This window comes from Erinaceus europaeus, chromosome 4 (assembly GCF_950295315.1).
Source record: "Erinaceus europaeus chromosome 4, mEriEur2.1, whole genome shotgun sequence".
Taxonomy (NCBI): domain Eukaryota; kingdom Metazoa; phylum Chordata; class Mammalia; order Eulipotyphla; family Erinaceidae; genus Erinaceus; species Erinaceus europaeus.
Window position 1 is genome coordinate 59135295 of NC_080165.1, and position 22106 is coordinate 59157400.

The window sequence follows — 22106 nt, forward strand, 5'->3', positions numbered from 1 at the left end:
AAACCACAACCAAAACTGGATATTAGGAATAAAGTGCAATTACCACAGGTCCACACAAATATGGTTGGCCACTTCAAACAGTTCAACTATGTTCCATATAGATCAGGGAAGATTTATTAAAAACTGTTTATTCTCTGGCCCAGTCAACCCATTTCTAAGACTGAACCTGGGATATTGGTGCCTCAGACATTAAAGTCACCTGAATAACCATTATTCACTGTCACTCTGGTCCACTTCCAATTTAAAGATAAAAGCAAAGCTACAAAGTCTACAAACTGGCATATGCTGAAATCGTACGGTCTCATTACTTAAGTTCAAAAAGCATTTTTTAAAGAATTTCTTTACATCTTTATGGATTTTATTAAATGTATTCACTTTATTATTTATTTATTCCCTTTTGTTGCCCTTGTTTTATTGTTGTCATCTTTGTTGGATAGGACAGAGAGAAATGGAGAGAGGAGGGGGAAGACAGAGAGAGGGAGAGAAAGATAGACACCTGCAGACCTGCTTCACCGCTTGTGAAGCGACACCCCTGCAGGTGGGGAGCCAGGGCTCAAACCGGGATCCTTACACCGGCTCTAGCGCTTTGCGCCACCTGCGCTTAACCCGCTGCACTACAGCCCGACTCCCTCAAAAAGCATTTCTATCCTTCACCCTGAAGCTTGGATCAGACCAATTTGGGTAATAAATAGAAATCTTCTGGAAACATGCAGGTTATTATATAACTTGTTTATTATACTGCATTTACAAAGAAAACAATGCACCCAGTAGAAAGAATAAAATGTATTTGGGATTTTATTTTTAACTGACAGTAGAAATCCCTTAGTGAGAGCACAGAAATTTGACATTATGATTGAACCCAATAAAGATATGTGGTATAGCTGGAAGATCAAATTCTATAGCTGCCTCTTTCTACAGCTTCTAACTCATCTGGCTCCTTAAATGCTAGAGGGGAAAGCCCTTATTTGGTGGGTAAACATTTCCAAAATGAAGATATAGGTTATTTCTTACTAAAAGAGTTTTTCCATGTCAGTTACTGAAATGGACCCTTCTATTTGTGTCTGTGTGCATTTTGGTACTTTACCTTAATATCATCATAATTCCACAATTGTGATTTTACAGTATAGAAAAGAATTCAGTACTAGTCTGCTATTGCTTTAGATGTCTATATTGTTGAAAACCCAAAGTGGATTAGAATTGCTGAAGGATTTTCCCTGCCGTTGTTTTATACAATCTTATTCTCTTTATTCCTGATAGGTGCATAGATAGCCTAACTTAAAATTCTTTCCATAAGAACATGTCTGATTTCAGGACTACCCAATCAAGAATCTGATGAATGGCTTGCCATAGTTACTTGAGAGCTGTTTTGAGTTAAATGGACTGCTAACAGCACCACTTTTTCTTTTGCCACTGTTGGTGGACAAAGGACAGAATCTAGATTCCAGTCTCCTGTATAGGAAATCAGTTACCCACCAGTCTCGATGGTAGCTCTGCTAGTAGAATCAAGCTGCAGCTCCTTGGCTTTCTGTAAATCAGAGTCCTTTAGCTGCTTCCAGAGAATGCTGCAGTTTCGAAGGCCTACCTGGTCCATGCTGAAAAAGCAGCTGTCACCCCAATCTTGCCCCTCTATTTTTTTTTTTTTTTTAGTATGACACGAGGAATATATTACATCAAGGGAAAAGATTAGGAGAGACCCATCCTAAAATGAAATTCACAAAGTCTTATCATTAAAAAAAAAAAAAAATCCTCAAGCACATATCAATCATTGCAACACTGCAGTTAAAAAACTTTCATTATACAAGAAAATAGCAGCAGAGAATGGCTAATCTTAATCCCCCAACTAAACAAAATCCCCAATAACCCCTCAAATAAACAACTACCCAAAAAAGTTCCATCCCACCCTTGCCCTTCTTTTAACCTGGAATTTAAGACCTGAAACCTCTGAGAATGAGACAGGAAAATTGCTGCAAGGTGAAAACTCTGAACAAGGTTTAAAAAGGGGGGGGGGGAGGCTGATTGGAAAAGAACTTTACATTTTCTTCTCAGATAGGAATTTTTTGAAACCCAAATTACCTTTCTATATAGTAATCCTGAATTTTTTATTTATGGGGCAATAAACTCAAGTGCAATGAGTTAAGTGCCAGCCAGGGATCTAAAAATCCAAACAAACCATCGAAATATTTGTTAGAGTAAAAGAAGACACATAGGAAATAACTGTTTTCAGAACATCTAACATTCTGGAGAAATAAATTACTGGTCAATGGTTCTGTTTTTGTTTCCATAAAAAATCAAGACTAAAGATTCAAGGGTCTTAGAGTTATTAAAAGGTAGAGGGAACATGACAGTGCTCTGAACAATGATAATATGGCATACCCAAATTTGGCGTTTATACTGGTCATTAAAAAAAAAAAAGTAGCTTAAAAGTCGCAGGAAAACACATGAACATAGAGAACAACAGAAACAATCCAGGAAGATGATGCAGCCTGGACCCAGCAAGTTTAATGTTTCTGCTGTACACAGAAGTAACACCCTTTCCCCTTCTCATCCTTATGCTGGCACTAGGATATGCACTAGAAAACTTGACTCTTGGAGTCAGTGAATAAAAGGATGAGCTCATATATCTTCACAGCTCCTTTTTAAAAAGGATGTTTTAAATTATTCCAAAGGATGCCTTAAGGAAGGACAAGAGTACAGGGTGAAGAGTCTATTTCACATTTTAGACCATTAGTCTTTGGCAGAGCCCAATCAAGGCCAAATTCACCTAGGATGCCCAATGGCTGTGGGGAATTTCCACAGGGTCAAATAAGCAAACCCAAATGAACATGTTGGATTAAAAAAAAAAAATCTAGAAACTCTTGAGAAGAGCTTCACCCTCGAAAGAGGAGAGGGAAATGCTTGGTGGGGGTCGGGGAGGGGGGCAGAGGGTCAGTGTTTGTTCTCTGCTGTGATGCTAAGTTGGGGCTTAAGAATTGAGCCAAGGGTGCCGGAGACAATCTGCAGCAGTGGCTCTCTTCTCTGGGATCAGTTCCAACATGGGCAGTAAGAAATCCGCAAAGCCAGCTGCCTCTTCCTGAGACCATTCATACTTCTCCACTAGAACCTCAAAAAGGCCCCAGGGTTTCAGCTTCGTGATGTGTTTCAGGTCACCTATGGTAAAGATAGTATAAAATAAACTGGCCAACACTGACAAGTGACAAAAATCCTTTTGAAGAAATCCAGGTAGTCTATAAATCAAAATTTGTCAGCAGAATCTAATCCTTCTCCATTCACCAAGCACCTGTCTTCTTATGTATTCCCAGGCATAAGTACCCCACCCCCTATTGTTGGGGTTCTGTGCTTAAATGAACCTATCAGAGGGTCAGAGAGAAACTACACCATTGTTCCACTGCTTGTGAAGCTTCCCCTGTGTAGGAATTCCCATGTAGTGGCCAGAAAGTAGTACCTGAGCCTTCACACACTAGATGAACTATCTCACACCCCCTTTATTTCTTATAAGGTATTAAAAAAAAAATATATATATATATATATATATAGTTTGCCTTCTCCATTTCAGGCCCCCTCGTCCCCTTTTTGTTCCAGTTAAATAGGGCAGACTTATTAGGAACTAGGTATATACTTAAAAGGAACAGTAAAACTCTACATACTTGATATGGTCTCATATGGTATTCAGGGAGAACTTTATCACCACATACCAAGCAATTTGCTTATCCTCTTTTACTTAACTTTTTTTTTGTAAATGTATCTGGGCCTCATGTATGTGCAATTTTACTGCTCCTAGGCTGGTTCTTTCATTCTTTTTACATTAGATAGAGGATACCATAGCACCACAATGCTGTATTTGGTAAGTTATTCATACCTGATCAGGCAAGCTATCATCAGCCCAATGATTTCTTTCTAGTATAACACTTACTTGTAATCTCTTCTGTTTAATTACTTGATATATGTGTGTGTCTGTCTTAACCTGATTTAGCATACTAGAGCAACTCAAATTCTTATAAAGCATTTTGCCATCTTTCAAAACAACACACACTCACACACTTCGGAATTGTTTCTGAGAATGCCTGCTATTAAGTTTCAAAATAATTTTCTAGATGCAAAAGTTTTTAAGAAAAAAAAGAGAGCTGTGGTATAGGTGGTGGGGGTGGGGCAGTACATTTCTACTCCCTTCTGGCTCACATTCTAGCCTTTACACTCTAGGTGAACAGCATGAAATAAGTGTGTTTTGTTTTTAGCCTCCAGGGTTATCACTGGGGCTCAGTGCCTACACTATGCATACACTGCTCCTGGAGGCGATTTTTTCCCTTTCATTGCCCTTGTTGTTTATTGTTGTAGTTATTATTATTGTTGTTATTGCTGTCGTTGTTGGATAGGACAGAAAGAAATCGAAAGAGGAGAGGAGAGATAGATACCCGCAAACCTGCTTCACCATGCGTGAAGCGAGCCCCCTGCAGGTGGAAAGTGGGGGCTCGAACTGGGATCCTTCCGCAGGTCCTTGTGCTTTGCGCCATGTGCACTTAACCCCGTGTGCTATCTATTGCCCAACCTCCATGAAATAAGTGTTTTAACATGCCAACACATACTAAATAAAAACCATGAGGTGAGCTTTATTCTTGTCCCCTTTACTAAAAAAATGATAAATTTAATTTTATAAAACTGTGAAGCGTAAAGTTAACTCACCACAAGAAGAGTCCTATTCTTAAGGAACTTCAACTACACTAAACTCTTTACTCTCTGGTAGCGGCAGTTCTTAGACCAAATGCTAGTAAAAATTTATTCTTCTTTTTTTAAGTGCTAGACTGGGTGTAACCAATCAACCACACACTAGGTAATTTACACGTGTAAGTAATTAAATATGACATACATTATTCCCATTGAGAAAGTTACAAAATAAGGCACAGCTGCACCTGTGTCAGAGGTGAAGTAACAGTATAATGGCTAGGATTTGAAACTATATTATCTGGTTCCAGTCTCTTCTTTTGATCACAATTTTGCATCTCTTTGCTAAGTCATAGTTTGGCATTCAAAACTATATACAGAACTATTCTTCTGTAGGGGCTGGGAACATGTACCCAATTGTACCTACCTTTTCAATATTTAATACTTTTGCTCCATTAATGTCTGGGGACAAACACATTTATTTTACCTTTTTTGGTGAAAAATTCCTTGGAATATTTTCCTGCCACAATGAGCTTGCGAGGCACCTTCCCCAGAAGTTCTATGATCAATGCAATGTGATCTGTATGTTCCAAACATTTCAAAAAGGGGGGAAAGAGACATACATAACAGAGGTAACAAATATAGTTCTTATGGCAGAAAGAGCAGCATGCACACCTCTTTGTAAAACATTTTAGGCTTGCTTTCTCTCCTAAATGGGAAAAGGAAGACTCTATCCACTTAACGGAGAATCCAGGAAATCATAAAAGTCAGGCAGCACTCCAGGGATTTGAGTAATAACTAAAAACAACCTTGGTGTGAATGCTCTGCTTCCTGAAGCTGTATCCTTGGGGCCTAGATGAAAACTCTTGTTAATAATACTACCTCTGCGATTGAAGAAGTCCTGTGAATATTTCCCACTGAGGGCAAATCGTCTTGGAATTCTGCCTATCAGCTCTATAATGTGCGCAATGTGGTCTAAAATAGAAGGGCAAGAAGAACAGGATCAAGGACAGGCTGTCAGAGGTTTGTTTCTTCCATGAATAGCCTTAAAGACTAGCTATTTAAATGTAACTATAAATAAAACCACAGATATTCAAAGGAAGGCTGGGAAGGCCAAAAATTGCTTCAGGTGGTTGATCACCTGACAGTAGCTGGCAAGTAACATTCTGAGGTTTGGAGGCTTATCTTTATCTCCATTTGGCCTACAGATCCATATATATTATATAAGGTAAAAAAAAAAGTCACAGTAATATGCTTTAGATAGTCTAGAACCCTTATTATTATACTGCTCTGGACTTCTAAGCAAAATACTATCACCTTACTTAATGTTCAAGACAATCAAAACACATACATTCTAGTAATCTGAATTTTTGCAATCACTCTGTAAAATTGGCCAAAGATTGGCACTCCACTTTAAAGACCAGAAAATGGAACTTTAAAGTCAATGGCCTCCTTGGAGCTACATGCAGGGTAAGAACAAGATTTCAAATGAAAACCCTTAACTTATGATGACTAGTCCCTTTTTTTTTTTTTTTTTTAAATAAGTCACACTTTAAAAAATAATAATTAACACACAAATTAAAAAATATATATCTTATCTATCTGTAGGCTACTCAAATCGCTACAATATATAGGCTTTGAACCTGTGATGGTATGAATAGCGGTTGAGAGCACCATCAGGAAGAAGCATATTGGTAACAAAGTGAATTTGGGACCAGTCAGCACACTTACAGCCAGCTCTACAATCTTTTTTACTCTTAGGTAACAGAAACTAAGGATATAAAGAGTAACATATATCTATGCATGCAATGGCTCCTACTCAAAAAAGAAATTAAAATAAAAAAAGAAAAAAAAAGCCAAGTGATGTATCTAACAGGGAATAATGTGTTAAGAGACAGCCACATATCAATTTCTCATATGTAGTGTCTGGTAACTTATTTATGCCCACCAAGGGCTTGCATCTTCATGATTCTACCATACCTAGCAGACTTGTTTTCCTTCCTTTTTAATTTCAGACACGGGGGGGGGGGGGGGAAGGAGAGAGAAAGAGAGACAGACAGACAGACAGGGAGGGAGGGGCAGGCAAAGAGGAAAGGAAAGACAGATGACAGGACAGGACTATGAAACTTCCCCTGGTGCAGGTTGGAGCCTTAAGGCTCAAACTCAGGTCCCCATGCACACTGTGTGAGCTATTTCCTGAGCCCCTCAGTGGTAATCTTGAAAGGGATTTATACTCATGTATTCAATATAGCCTTTGGGTAATTTTGATTAATTTATGGTTTGGTAGCAAGTATCCAGTTGCCAAGGAATTTCTGCCTATTTTAAGCAGAACCTGCAAATAAGTGTCTTTATGTAAATCAATGATAAAAGGGATGTTTATTTTAATGTAAACTTCAAGTTTTGGCTTTTAAAAATATCTATACCAAGAAAATATTTTTCCTCACACTGTGTGAGCTATTTCCTGACCCCCTCAGTGGTATGATAACATAATGTTACATTATGTTTCAGTAGCCTGTGAGTTATCAATTAATAGAAGGACTGATATATTCACCATGCAAGTCAAGACTGTGAAAGGTCAGTAACAATGTGACATGCTACACAGGCTCCAGTTCTCCCATGATTTATAATAAACCATGTGCACAACTAGTCAAAGAATAAGGAGTTGTTTTTTCCATCTTACAGGCAAAATTAGTTTGAGGTTTCAACAAAAAACTATTAGTACTGACTAATCCTAACTAAGAGGGAACAAATCTACTAAATATCTAGGGTAGAGGTCTGCCACCTTACTAGAGATTTTTCTTTCTTTTAGTAATTTTTTATTTATAAAAAGGAAACAATGACAAAACCATAGGATAAGAGGGGGGTAGACTCCACACAATTCCCACCACCAGAACTCCATATCCCATACCCCCCCCCCCATAGTTTTCCTATTCTATAAACCTCTGGAAGCATGGACCCAGGGTCATTATGGAGTACAGAAGGTGGAAGGTCTGGCTTCTGTAATTGCTTCTCCATTGAATATGGGCGCCGGCAGGTCGATCCATTTTCCCACTAGAGATTTTTCGTACACATTTCAATTTTTAGGTTTGGCACACAATATGATTCTAGTCATTAAACGTATTTTGTACTACATACTATTTATATGAACTCTTAAGATGACTCTCCTAAACAGATATAGTGGGGCATTTCTAAAGTACTTTAAATCTAGTATTCCAGGAGGTAGCATAGTGGCTAGAGCAATAGACTCTAGAGAACAAGATCCAGAGTTTGATTCTTGGCATCACAAGTGCCAGTGTGACACTCTGATTTTCTCTGCTAATAAATAAATCTCTCATTTTAAAAAAATATTTTCCCTTTTGTTGCCCTTAGTCATTTTTTACTGTTGTGGTTATTACTGTTGTTGTTATTTCTGTCATCGTAGTTAGATAGGACAGAGAGAAATGAGAGAGGAGGGGAAGACAGAGAGGGGGAGAGAAAGATAGACACCTGCAGACCTGCTTCACTGCCTGTGAAGTGACTCCCCTGCAGGTGGGGAGCCGGGGGCTCGAACTGGGATTCTTACGCTCGGCCTTGCACTTTCTCATCCTTTACTTATCAGAGCACTGCTCAGCTCTAGTTTATGGAAGTGCTGGACACTGACCCTGGTGCCCTAAGCATGAAAGTCTTTTTTCATAAAAATTATGGTATCTTCCTAGCCCTAAGTTTTTATCTCTAAATTTATACATTTAAAGCAGAACCTGCAAATAAGTGTTTTTTTGTAAATCAATGATAAATGGGATAAGTTTATTTTAATTGGCTTTTTAAAACATCTATACCAAGAAAATATTTTTCCTTTGAAATGTTACATTATGTTACATTATGGGGAAGAGAAGCAAGCTAAGAATAAGGAAAATCAATTATGTACATAGGAAGTAATGAACAATATGGCCTTACAAGGAAGTTACGTACAGAAAATATCCAAAGTGTATCTACTAAATTGGGATTTGGTAAGGGGAACTAATAGGACAGCATTTTCTAAACAGTAGTTGCTAGGACTATCAGGCCTTAGTGACCTTATCTACCATGGTTTGAGAAATAGTGTTTTTGGGTCCATAGAGCACAAACTTGATTCCCTACATTGGGATGGTATGGTGTTATTGCTCTTTCAAAATAATTCCTACTTATCATGAACACAAAGCTTGCTTAAATTTTTTAATATGATAAAACTTTTTTTTTTAAACCACAGTACCACACAAATATGGCTTATAGTGGTACAGTGGATCAAACCTGGGGCCTCGGGGTCTTAGACATGAAAATATTTTTTGCATAAGCATCATGCCATCTCCCTGATTGAAAACATTCTTTAGTAGTCCTGTACTCACATTATTAACTCATTCAGCCATCTAGATGCTATCAAGACAGGAATAATAATAATAAAAAAAAAACCCTCACACACATTTGGTCGTCTGTTTTCAGTTTCTCAGAGAAAGTAATAGCTTGGACTTTTCCATGGGCTATTACAAAATGTAAATCAATAATATTATTCAATAATATCCAAAATGAATTCTAAATGATAGCATCATTTAAAAAGAACTGTGGTTTTAATTTTCAGAAAGGGATGAAGAATGCTAAATGTTGGGAAAGTTATATAACAATTCAACAATATGTTTGTGTTTAAATTTTTTGACTTCCATGTAAAGGTGGAGGCATAACTGAGCAAGGAGTTATAATAGGTAGACCCAAACATAGTAAAGAATGAATCATGAACTTACACATGAAGAACAGAAGGAGAATTACATGTTATAGGAGAAATTATCTAGCAATTATAATGTTGGTTACAACCAAGTGTGTGAGGGCTTTTCTGAAATCATCATATAAAGTTCATTATGTTATAAAATATCTAGTATCAAACATTTTCTCTTGTATTTTTAAAAATTAGTTTTAGTACACTAAGCTCTTTTGTACTAGTCAATGTTTAGCTGCATATGAAAAGGAAGTATTGGGAGTTGGGCGGTGGTGCAGCGGTTAAGCGCAGGTGGCGCAAAGCGCAAGGACCGGAGGAAGGATCCCGGTTCAAGCCCTGGCTCCCCACCTGCAGGGGCGTCGCTTCACAGGTGGTGAAGCAGGTCTGCAGGTGTCTCTCTTTCTCCCCCCCCATCTTTCCCTCCTCTCTCCATTTCTCTCTGTCCTATCCAACAACGAAGACATCAATAACAACAATAATAACTACAACAATAAAACAAGAAGGGCAACAAAAAGGGAAAATGAATAAATATTTTAAAAAATTAAAAAAAAAAAAAGAAAAGGAAGTACTTATCATGCACAAACATTCTTTTTTTGGGAGACTTACCTTCATCTCGAGTGTATTCTTCCCCTGAGTGAGGTTCAAACAAATAGTCTCCTGTAGCCAATTCAAAGGCCTGAGAATAAGGGTAACATATAAAAGCATTAAAAAAAAAAAGTCTTTAACCCAAAAGAACACTTAGCTGGAGAGCATTAAAAAAAAACGTATTTATTTATGGGGGTGGGGGGAGGGAGGAGAGAGGAAGGAAGAGAAACGCTAGAGCAACACCTGGTACATTTGAAGACAAGGTCTGAACTTAAGACTCATGCTTAAGAGTCTAACATCTTATCTAGTGCGCCACCTCCTGGATCATGAACACCACACACAATTCTTCAGAAAGGAAAAGACTACCATAGAATCCAGGTCCCTTTACCTGAAAGGAACTTGGTAAGAACTACATGTAACACCAGGTTATTACAAATTCAGACAGCTTTAGACACATGAATTAGTACAATTCTTTTTTTTTCTTACAATTTGCTGGTCTACTAAAATTAGTGAATAGAGCAAGGTATGTAATCTCTCTCTCTCTCACACACACACACTCAACAGGAAAAGAAATATTACCATGCACGCAGTGCTCCAGATATCAGCAGGGGTATTATAGCCAGATCCTATCAGAACTTCTAGGGAGCGATACTGCCTTGTTTGAATATCTTCAGTGAAATGTTTGTGCTGAATAATGGAGAGAACAATATTTTAAAAATAAATTCAATCTAAAAGGTAACAAAATAAATTCTCTGAAAATTTTCCCTAACTAGCTTTTCTTCAGTTATTTTATTTTTCCTATATAGTAGAGGGGAATGAACCTAGGACCATGCACATATTGATACAGCTAAGAAGCCTCGGGGCTGATTTATATCATTCATTATTTTAGAGAAAAGAGGGTAGAAGGAGAAAAGAGGGTAATAGACAAGGGAAGAGAGAGAGGGAAGGAGTATAATCAAGTATATTATAGGTTATGTGGACATAAATATTGCTAAGTGATGAGCAAACTGGCAAAGGGAGGCAACAGATTTTTCCACCAAAATTTATACAACCGGGGAGGGAAATAGCTAACTCAATAAAGTGCACTTTAGTATGTGCAAGGTCCTTGGTTTGAACCTTAGCACCCCAAGTGGGCACTGTGGCACCCAGAGAAGCTCTATGTGAGCTATCTCTATATCCCTGTGAGATGGCTCTATGGCTGAGCTATCTCCCATCCTCTGCCCCCATGTACACACATACATACAAAATAAAGAGAATGAAAGCTGGTTAGTTCAGAAGTGGTGGCACTGCACATGTGAGAGGGACTGGTTTAGAGGGGAAAAAAATTATGTAAACTGGTAGTTCATACAACAGTCTTTCATGCCTGAGGCTGTGAAGTCCCAGGCCCTAATCCTGACACTATAAATCAGAGCTGAACAGTGCTCTGGTAAAAAATGAGTAAATGGGGGTCGGGCGGTGGCACAGTGGGTTAAGCGCATGTGGCACAAAGCGTAGGGACCGGTGTAAGGATCCCGGTTCGAGCCCCCGGCTCCCCACCTGCAGGGGAGTCGCTTCACAGGCGGTGAAGCGGGTCTGCGGGTGTCTATCTTTCTCTCCCCTTCTCTGTCTTCCCCTCCTCTCTCCATTTCTCTCTGTCCTATGCAACAACGAATTGCGTCAACAAGGGCAATAATAATAACCGCAGCGAAGCTACAACAAGGGCAACAAAAGGGGGGAAAAAATGGCCTCCAGGAGGGGTGGATTCATGGTGCAGGCACCGAGCCCAGCAATAACCCTGGAGGAGGGGAAAAAAAAAAAAAGAGTAAATAAGAAAATAAATAAACACATGTAAATATAACTTTCCAAAGTATATATTGGGTTGTTGGAAAGATCATAATTTTTTTTTTTAAATTTATTTTCCCTTTTGTTGCCCTTGTTTTTTTATTGTTGTAATTCATATCGTCGTTGTTATGACAGAGAGAAATGGAGAGAGGAGAGGGAGACAGAGGGGGGAGAGAAAGATAAGACACCTGCAGACCTGCTTCACTGCCTGTGAAGCGACTACCCTGCAGGTGAGGAGCCGGGGGCTCAAACCAGGATCCTTAATCGGGTCCTTGCACTTTGCGCCATGTGTGCTTAACCTGTTGCGCTACCGCCCGACTCCCCATAATGTAATTTTCTAAGCAAAAATGCATTGAGTCTTCTGACAACCCAACACTCGCCTAACTGATAAGCAAAAGTTCAACATTTTTTTAAAAAAAAATTTAAAAGGTTTTATTTATTCATTAAGATAGGAGAGAAAGAACCAGACATCACTCTAGTACATGTGCTGCTGGGGATTGAACTCATGACTTCATGCTTGAGAATCCAACACTATCCACTGCACCACCTCCTGGACCACAATTTAACATTTTAAAAAGTAAACTAGGAAATCATAAAATTCCATCAATTCATTCATTACTATCTGTGTATGACATATATTCAAATTCCTTTTCAAAAGTCATCAGGGAGAATATCTGATATATACTTAATGTGAATGACAGGAACATGTTCTGAGAAGTGAATTGTTAGGCAATGTCATGAGAACATAGCACTGGTGGTGGGTTTTGTTTGAGTAGGAGTCACAATGAACAAAAACGTGAGATTAACTCAAGTGAAAATGATGCTATCATGAGATAGTTAGCAGTAGCTGTATGAAGTTCTTGGCTTAAATGCTATGTCATTAGGCACTATGAATTTTTTCTACCACTGTCACCTATGTGGTCTCCTGTTGACAACAAACAACATTGTAATGTAGCACATGACAAGTCAGTAAACTACCACTAGGTGAAACCCATACACTTTCATCCTATTCACATATTTTTTTTTTCATTTGCTCAACTTTAAAACTTAAATATCCACTAAGCTTAGCAAAGATGCTTAACAAGGTAAACAGTATTACTAGGTCACAGCCTCATGACAACTGTGAAAAATATGTAGGGATTATAGTATACTAGGGAATACTACATAAACAGAAGAATTTTAATTAGAAAACTGTTTCATTAGACTATTCTCTCTACTTTGTAAATACATTTGAACTTTTCATAATAAAAGCTCTTAAAATATATAATAAAACTTTAACTGTCTACCTACACAGAGAGTTATAGATATGTTCTTATTTTAGGACAACTAAGTCCGAATTCTCATTTATTCCCATTTATTTCAAAATAGCACTGAGATAAATTTAACTTACCACCCAACAGGCATTTCCAAGGTCAGCAATCTTTACTTTGAGCTTTTCTGCATTTTTTGGCTCAAGGGGATTAACAAGAAAATTTCCAGCAGAAGATTTTCCTATAGAAACGGGTATGTATCATCAGTAAGATAGTTCGATGAACACAGAAATACCTGAAGGTTAATAAGAACCTGAGATAATACAGCATGTTGCTAAATGGATGAAAAAAACAAGCTGAAATGACACTTAGTTCTCAGAATCAAAACCTCTGCCTTCACAGCAGCAAGAAAAATGCTTTACATCCATGACAAGATTAATAAAATTTAAATTTATCTAGAGATGTACAAATTGAAAGCAGACTGAATACCTAATATAAAAATATATCTAAAAAATTTATAATCTTAGTTTAGAAATTCATAAATGTTTTTTTAAATTTATTTTTCATTGGGGGATTGTTTTACAGTCGACAGTAAATACAATAGTTTGTACATGCATAACATTTCCTAGTTTTCCACTTAACAACACAACCCCCACTAGGTCCTCTGCCATCCTGTTCCAGGACCTTAAGCAAGCCCCCCCTTCCCCCCCCCCTGCCCGCCAAGCCCAATCCACCCCAGAGAGACTTTTACTTTGGTGCAATACACCAACTCCATTCCACTAAGTTTTGCTTAGTGTTTTTTCTTCTGATCTTGTTTTTCAACTTCTGCCTGTGAGTGAGATCATCGCATATTCATCCTTCTGGTTCTGACTTAATTTCACTTAACATGAAATTCGTAAATGTGTTTTATGGGAAGCAATGTTAGGGAATTATGTCTGCAAGGTACCTTTGTTATCCAGTGGTCCATTATGTTCTTGCTCATCTTCACAGGGTATCTCTGCCCGAATGCTTTCTTGAAGTTGACTAATGTTCTGTTCACAGAAAGATTGGTCTACATTTGATGAAGACTGGTACATCATGGAATCTGACACCTCTGAGGCTTGAGGTGTACAAGAGTCTGTTTCTTGAGATGTACTGCAGTCTCCGTTTTGAGAGTTTAGGAAATTAGGTTCCTGCTTCAAATTTTGGACATCACCATCATTAGCATTATGTAGATCCTCTTTAAGCCTCAATGTTTCTTTATTACTGTTCTCAGTATAATTAGTGACTTCAATTATTCCATTGCAATTAATTTCTGCTGCACCACCCTCTATACCACGTTCCGTAAGTGTTTGATCCTGGCCAATGGTACTTGACTCTTCTAAGGAACAAACAGACAAAAAGGATGTATGTGTACAACTGAAAGAGAAAAATTTCTCCACAAAATTTTTTAGAACTTACATGGGTGGCATAAAAACATGACTGAACATCTATGACCTATTTATAGAAGTTATCCTTACCCAAGTGGCAAATGAAGTATGTTGCATTTCCTGAGAAAAGTTAGAAATTACATTTGAATATTAACCTGCCTAACATTTATAACAAGTGCTATATTCTTACGTGTAAGGACACCCCCAGAAATGTGCTGTATACATGAAATCACTACATTATATAACAATGATAAATTAGTGTTAAATTTGCTATAAAGTAATTTTTGTGATGCTCTATTTATACCAAGTTTTTCTTGGGTCATTTTATTAGGTGGGTTCTCTTTCAAGGGTCTTTCAACAGGACTCTCTGATTCTTCTTGCTTGTTTGGTCTTTTTTGCCCAGGGCCCGAATCTTTCTCCATTTCCTCAATTTCCTGCATTCGCTTCTCTAGTAATTCTGCCTGGCGCTTCTGCTTCTTCTTCAATTTCTTCTTCTTATTCTTTGACATTTTGTCAGCCTGGGCGGAGATTACAAACAGATAAAGCCTTCAGGTGGCTAATCCATTACCCCCAGTTGGAGATTAACTGTTAACTTTAATTACTTCCTAATTAAATTTCATTCTTTCCCTAACATAGCACTTAAAAGTTTTCATTACCTTAAAAATGTGGATACTTTTATTAAATCAAATAGAATAGCAATTAACAACAAATCCTTTGGTCTTCAGAGAAGTCAGTGGAGCTAGGATACCCTGAGGTACACTCAAATTATGAGTTTTATCAGTACAAACTTGATGAAGATATATAGGAATTTACTTTAGACACTTAATAGAAGCGCAGGAAAATATATATATATATATATTTGGTTTTTAAACTCCAAATAAACTGTGACCATCCATAATGGAAGAATCCATACCCATGGCCCCATAGATCAAAATTTAAAATAAACACCTTATACTTACTGGTTTAGGCTGGGGCGCAGTACTGACTGAAAAGAAAAGAAAACTAAGTAAGAATTTTGGCATTAAGCAGGTAGTACAAACAAAGGTACCTTTGAAGTCTTTCTTATATAGCTTATATTATAAAGCAAACTACTGTTCTTAGGACACTTTGATAGCAACATTACTCTTAAAAGCCAACAAACTTCAGCTTAACTTTAAATCAACTAAATTCTTCTCTAGTGAGCACCAATACACACACAAAGCCAAATTATTGTGCCTGGTTTTTTAATCAATATTGCTAAAATCCCATTCCTATGTGCTACTTAAAACAGAAAATGATAGATTAAAAAAAAAAAAAGTCCCTTCATTTTTACCCATGACTCCCATCTAATTCTTTCTCTTGGTCCCTTATCAATTTAAAAAGAGAATTACATTAAAAACTATAGTAATATTATAAATCATGTTATGGATAGTAGGATTAGTGTATGTAAAGGAAGAATTTTCAGTCTTCCTTAAACAAACAAACCCCAATACATAAAGTTTACTCATAAAGATTCAATAGTACTAACTATACACTATGTTGTGTAACATTTCTAGAACTTTTTTATTCTGCAAAATTAAAACTCTATGCCCATCAACTAACATTTCAACTTGAGGATCAAGAAAGTTTCACAAATATGACTGAACTACTAAAATTAAAATTCACGCCTCAAATGGAAAACTTTAATTATAACTATAGCAGCTATTATTTATTTACCGAATAGTACTAATATAACTACTGTTATAGCATGAATTTTAAGGAAGTATGTCAATATTTTAAAAGATAGCATGAGAGAAACAGTATTACTGACATATGTAATGCTTGGGGATCAAACTGTGGAGACCTTATGGTTTGCAAATCTGTCTAGTCACTGTCCTACTTCCCAGGGTGTTGAACCATGAAATTTAACCCCAGTAGCCTTACGAAGGAAAAATCAAGTCAAGAGATTTACCTAAGGTTACCTAGCCAACTTTGAAGTCAGTATTTAAACTGTATTTGTCTATGACAGTGCTTCAATCGAAGCTCCTAATACTTTTTTTTTTAAATGCATGAAATATTTATTTTATTTATTTATTCCCTTTTGTTGCCCTTGTTGTTTTATTGTTGTAGTTATTATTGTCGTTGTTGTTGGATAGGACAGAGAGAAATGGAGAGAGGAGGGGAAGACAGGAGGAGAGAAAGCTAGACACCTGCAGACCTGCTTCACTGCTTGTGAAGCGACTCCCCTGCAGGTGGGGAGCCGGGGTTCGAACCGGGATCCTTATGCCGGTCCTTGTGCTTTGCGCCACCTGCGCTTAACCCGCTGCGCTACAGCCCGACTCCCTCCTAATATTCTTCAACCGAATGCTACCTTATCCCCTGTACACATCATTGATACATAAGTGAGCATGTATGATCATAGTTGAGAAGTAAATCTGGGCCTGGGCGGTGATGCATCTGATTGTGTGCACAAGTTACCAAGCTCAAGGACCCAGGTTCAAACCCCCAGTCCCCAACTGCAGCGGGGAAGCTTCACTTATGGTGAAGCAGTACTTCAGGTCCCTTTTTTCCTATTTCCCCTTTCCTTCTCAATTTGTATTTTATCAAAAAACTTTTAAAAGTTAATCCATCGGGAGTCGGGCTGTAGCGCAGCGGGTTAAGCGCAGGTGGCGCACAAGGACCAGCATAAGGATCCCGGTTCGAACCCCGGCTCCCCACCTGCAGGGGAGTTGCTTCACAGGCGGTGAAGCAGGTCTGCAGGTGTCTGTCTTTCTCTCCTCCTCTGTCTTCCCCTCCTCTCTCCATTTCTCTCTGTCCTATGCAACAACAACTACAACAATAAAACAACAAGGGCAACAAAAGGGAATAAATAAATAAAATAAATATTTAAAAAAAAAAAAAGTTAATCCATCAAAATGGCCATCAAACAGCTAGAGAAAACCTCAAAACATATTTTAGGATATGCAATATTCTATGTATGTACTTAAGACTATTCTTCCCACAGGAGAGCAATACTTAGAATAAAAAAAAAATGCTTCTTGAAGAGTGAGATTATTTCCTACACATAAATCTTTACTATATCTTATTTAATGGATGGACAATAAGAAAATAACATTAAGAACTTCTTTTTATCAGAGCATTGCCCAGCTCTGGCTTGTGGTGCTAGGGATTGAACCTAGGAGGTTAAAGTCATTTGCATAACCATTATGCTATCACCCCAACCTCTTAATTTCTTTTTTTAAAAAATTCTTATTTATTATTGGATAGAGAAATTGAGAAGGGAGGGAGGGAGAGAGGGAGAAAGGGAGGGGGAGGGGGAGGGGGAGAGAGAGAGAGAGAGAGGCACTTGCAGCCCTGCTTCGTCGCCTGACCCTTCTCTTAACTTCTAGTGAAAGCCAAGTATTCAAAGAAAATAATACCTGCAGATCCTGAAGGTGGAGGAGCTCCAGATCGCTGCCATTCTGTTGCTTCTGCAGCCAGCCTCCGGATGTACTGGTCATTCACTGACAACAAGATGTTCTCTGGTTTAATGTCTGTGTGGATGATGCGGCACTTGGTGTGTAAATAATCCAGACCCTGTAACACCTGAATGGGAACAGAGCAGGAAACTTACAACCACAAATATACGTTTTCTGGAGAAGGAAATTATACTTAAACTATGAGCAAAAGTAAGTTTAAGTCCGTCCAAGTTTTCTTAAGTTTCCAAAGTTAAAATGGTATTATCTTGACATAGCAATTCTCTATTAAAATATAATGAGTATTTGTAACTAGAACTTCTGTATAAAGGTTCCTACTTTCCAAACTTGGCACTATACACATTGCTCTCTGTAATAATAATTATAGGAAGTAAACCTGGGGGGAAATGGTTATGCTAGAACATTTAAAACCAGAATCAACACAATAAGCTGTGGGGGGTTTAAATAAAGCTTAAATGCTTTAATTTCAAAGGTGAGTTCTCAAACATCTATGAGTGGGGCAAGGAGAGAGGTCGTCTAGTGAACACATGTTGCTGTGCATGAGGGTCCGGCGCTAAACCCCAGCACTTAGGAGCATCATGGATGGCACTGGAGGAGTGACATGGATGACAGAGGGGTGCTGTACTGTCTCTCTGTTTCACCCACTCAAAAGAATAAAGAATAAAATAATTGAGCTGGGGAAGCTGTTCAGTAGTAATTACATATTCATGAGGCCCTCCATTTGTTCCTAAAAGTAACATTAAAAGCAACAAACTGGCTCTCAATGCAATGGAGGAAACTTCGGTGTATTTCTCTCTGAAAAGAAAGCCTGTCCAGAACAGTGAAGCCCTGGAGATGATCAACAATTTCTATTAGACAGAGGAAACTCCTGACACTTTAAAAATGCACCATATGGGAAACACTAAGATAAGATACTCACTTGTTGAATAATTTTTTTGACACAAGGCAGTGGAAGTCCCTGGTAATTGGACTTGATGATCCACTTGAGCAGATGATGCCCCAAAACTTCAAACACCATACAAATATCTAGGAGTTTGTTAAGGAAGACAAAGGGAGGCACAAAGAAAGGGGCAAGATGTGTTCCAATTAAATGCTATTGCAGTACTGCTTCAGTGTAAAAAGTGGCAAACGCTAGAAGAAGAAGTGTAAAATGTTATAAAAAAGACTAAACAGTGATGTAGCTATCAATGTCCTGAAATCTAAAAAGGTTACCTGATTTTGTAGTTACAGTAGACATCAAAAAGAAAAATGGAAGATCATGGAGGGTATAAAACAATAAACAGAATAATTCACATTAAAACTTTCAGTGGCAAAGAAAGTACACATGTACATAAATGTTCAGAGTAACAATGTCTACTTTTAGTCTCAAAGCAAGGAATAATTCTGTTCAACAACCAAAAGAAAAAAAACAAACAAATCCAACACTGTATCAAAGACTAACCCAAAATGAAACTCACTTGATTTATGCTTCATAGTTTATAAATTTAATCTTGAATTTAGGGGTTCTGGCAGTGGTGCACCCAGGTCAAAAGCACATAGTACTCAAGTGCAAGGACTTATCAAAGGATCTGGTTTCAAGCCCCCAGCTTCCCACCTGCAGAGGGGATGCTTCACAAGCAATGAAGCTTCCTCCCTATCTCCTCCTCCTCTCTCAATTTCTCTATTTTATCCAATAAAATGGAAAATATGGCCACCAGGAGCAGTGGATTCATAGTGCCTCCACCAAGCCCCAGCGATAACACTGGAGGTAAAAAACAAAAACAAAACAAAAAAACCAGCATCACCATGTGTTTTCTTCATTTATGAACATCACACTACATAGCAAGAAAATCTTTGAACCCAGTATTGGGGTAGGGGGGTTGGGAGGGCACAACTAGTAGCAAGATGCTGCTATCATTACTTCTAAAAGTTTATACATAAATAAGAGAAAGCCAAGACACATACATACATAACCATAACCTAGTATTTAGGCTTTTGTTATTTAATAAATAAGATTCTCCACTGAGAGAAAACCTTGCTGTGCCACATGTAAGAGAACATAGCTTAGCAAGAGGAAATAGGGGTCAGCTCAAAGATCCCACTGGCCAAAACTGAGACAGTTTTAAACAGAAGCTGTGAATTAATTTATAAACTGGAAAAAAAAAAAGAATACAACGAGCAAAATAAGTGCTGAAGGAGGATGTAATCTTTCAGAGAAAAAAATTAAGTAGTAAATACAAGGTGTGACAGGAACAGCATTTTATAATGCTATAGTATTAACTGATTCAGGTAGGAATCAAAGAGTACTAAAATCAATGTTATGAAAGACAGAAAAAAAAAGAATTGCCAGTGGCAGTTTGACCATGGAGATGATGTTATAAAATGAAAAAACTATTTCTACAATAGGGAAATCTGAAAGATGTTATCTTAACAAATTTATTACCATCAATGCTAAGCACAGATTCATGTCATGTGTTCTGATGTAAAACAAAACCCAGCCATGTTCTATTCTTGACAAAAATGATTGACTTGAATTTAACTGTAGTGGAAACAAAGAATAAATCAGACTAAGGGTAAAATTTGACTGATAAAAAAAAAAAAGAAAATGTTACAAAAGGAGTTACTCCATATTGTGTGTTGATGTATGTTAACTGAACTCAGTGCTGTGATATGTACTTTCAAAGTACATATTTATTTATCATTATACTGTACACCAAATATCAATGCAAAGCATGTCAACTACATCTGGGAGGGGAATTCACAGCTTTATGTAGGATGTATGTATGCACTGTAAAGATAGGAGAGTTGCATTAACACAACACTGAATTTTAGCATGACTTTACCAGCAAACCAGTAATAGCAAATAATGCAGCAGTCAAGAGAGGTGGAATATATAGAATGGGAAAGAAAAGTGGCCAAGAACAAAGGCAGAAAAAACTACAATAGAGACCATGTGCTCAGAAACCATCCAGTAATGTTTGGAAAATATCTTAGAACTAGGAATTAAAATCTACTACTTCTTGCCTAAGGTCAAATAAAAATACCCAGTATTAATTACTAAGAGTATTTAAAATACTTTAGGAGGGGTTGGGCGGTAGCGCAATGGGTTAAGCACACATGGCAGGAAGCACGAGGATCCGTTTGAGGCCCCGGCTTCCCACCTGCAGGGTGGGTGGGGTCGCTTCACGGGCGGTGAAGCAGGACTGCAGGTGTCTTTCTCTCCCCTTCTCTGTCTTCCCCTCTTCTCTCAATTTCTCTCTGTCCTATCCAACAACAACAACATCAATAACAACAATAAAAATAATCACAACAACAATAAAACAAGGGCAACAAAAAGGGGAAAAAATGGCCTCCAGGAGCAGTGGATTTGAGGTGCAGGCACTGAGCCCCAGCAATAACCCTGGAGGCAATTAATAATAATGATAAATAAAATACTAGTTTTATTAGTAATAATAATTACTAATAATTATTAATTAGTAATACTAGTTTTATTAATATAAATTAATTTATTTATTAATATAAATTTATTAATAATAATAAATAAAATACTAGTTTTATTAGTAATCTCCCCAAACTCAGAGAAATGTGACAAATTGGCAAATATTATACGATCAAGTAAAGGGTAAACAGAACCTAATGGCTCTCATGACATTCTATCAATGTTTGTATTTCTTGATTAGCTTTAATATTTTGAATACCCTACAGTAAGCTATTTACAAAGTGAGCATAATAGCCACAAGATGCTATTTTAAAATGAAATGATTCTTGTATTACTGGCAGTTATGAAATTAAAGAAGCAAAGCCAAATGATACATGAAATGGTCTTCTTTCTACATTTCCAAATTGTTAGGAATAGGCTGCTTTTAATTCTCTAAGCTGAAGGCGAGTCTACTTAATTTTTATAAATTTTTATAAATTGGGTATTTATAATTTTAATTGCTACAAACATCTTTCAATTAATTCAGGTGTGGCACAGTGTATTAGTATCAAAATTCTGATATAGTGAAAAAAATTAGCTTAGGTTCTTTTCAAATCTACAACTTGAAAGGCATCACTTTAGGACAAGCAATGTCAGGGATAGAATATGGGACCTCATGCTTGAGAGTCCAATGTTCCTCTTCCCAAGCTGCTTATCACTTTTTTTAAAAAAAAGAATTTATTTATTTATTAATGAGAAAGATAGGAGGAGAGAGAGAAAGAACCAGACATCACTCTGGTACATGTGCTGCCGGGGATTGAACTCAGGACC

The 22106-nt window shown here is 37.5% G+C and overlaps 1 protein-coding gene across 4 annotated transcripts in view; it reads right to left on the reverse strand.

Moving 5' to 3' along the window:
- Positions 1 to 714: 714 nt before the first annotated feature.
- The window catches only part of SRPK1 (SRSF protein kinase 1), a 43831-nt gene continuing 22439 nt past the window's right edge, over positions 715 to 22106 (reverse strand). For 2 of the 4 annotated variants that reach the window (XM_007534249.3, XM_060189692.1), the window contains 10 exons: positions 18798 to 18904; positions 17822 to 17987; positions 15404 to 15429; positions 14749 to 14962; positions 13982 to 14395; positions 13176 to 13276; positions 10544 to 10651; positions 9986 to 10055; positions 5144 to 5236; positions 715 to 3147 (listed from right to left, as the gene is read on the reverse strand). In XM_007534249.3, coding sequence (XP_007534311.1) covers positions 2963 to 3147; positions 5144 to 5236; positions 9986 to 10055; positions 10544 to 10651; positions 13176 to 13276; positions 13982 to 14395; positions 14749 to 14962; positions 15404 to 15429; positions 17822 to 17987; positions 18798 to 18904 — 1484 coding nt within the window. In that variant the 3' untranslated portion in view covers positions 715 to 2962. Of the gene's footprint in view, positions 3148 to 5143; positions 5237 to 5538; positions 5632 to 9985; positions 10056 to 10543; positions 10652 to 13175; positions 13277 to 13981; positions 14396 to 14748; positions 14963 to 15403; positions 15430 to 17821; positions 17988 to 18797; positions 18905 to 22106 lie in introns of all 4 variants that reach the window. The other 2 variants (XM_060189693.1, XM_060189694.1) reach the window with 2 other exon arrangements.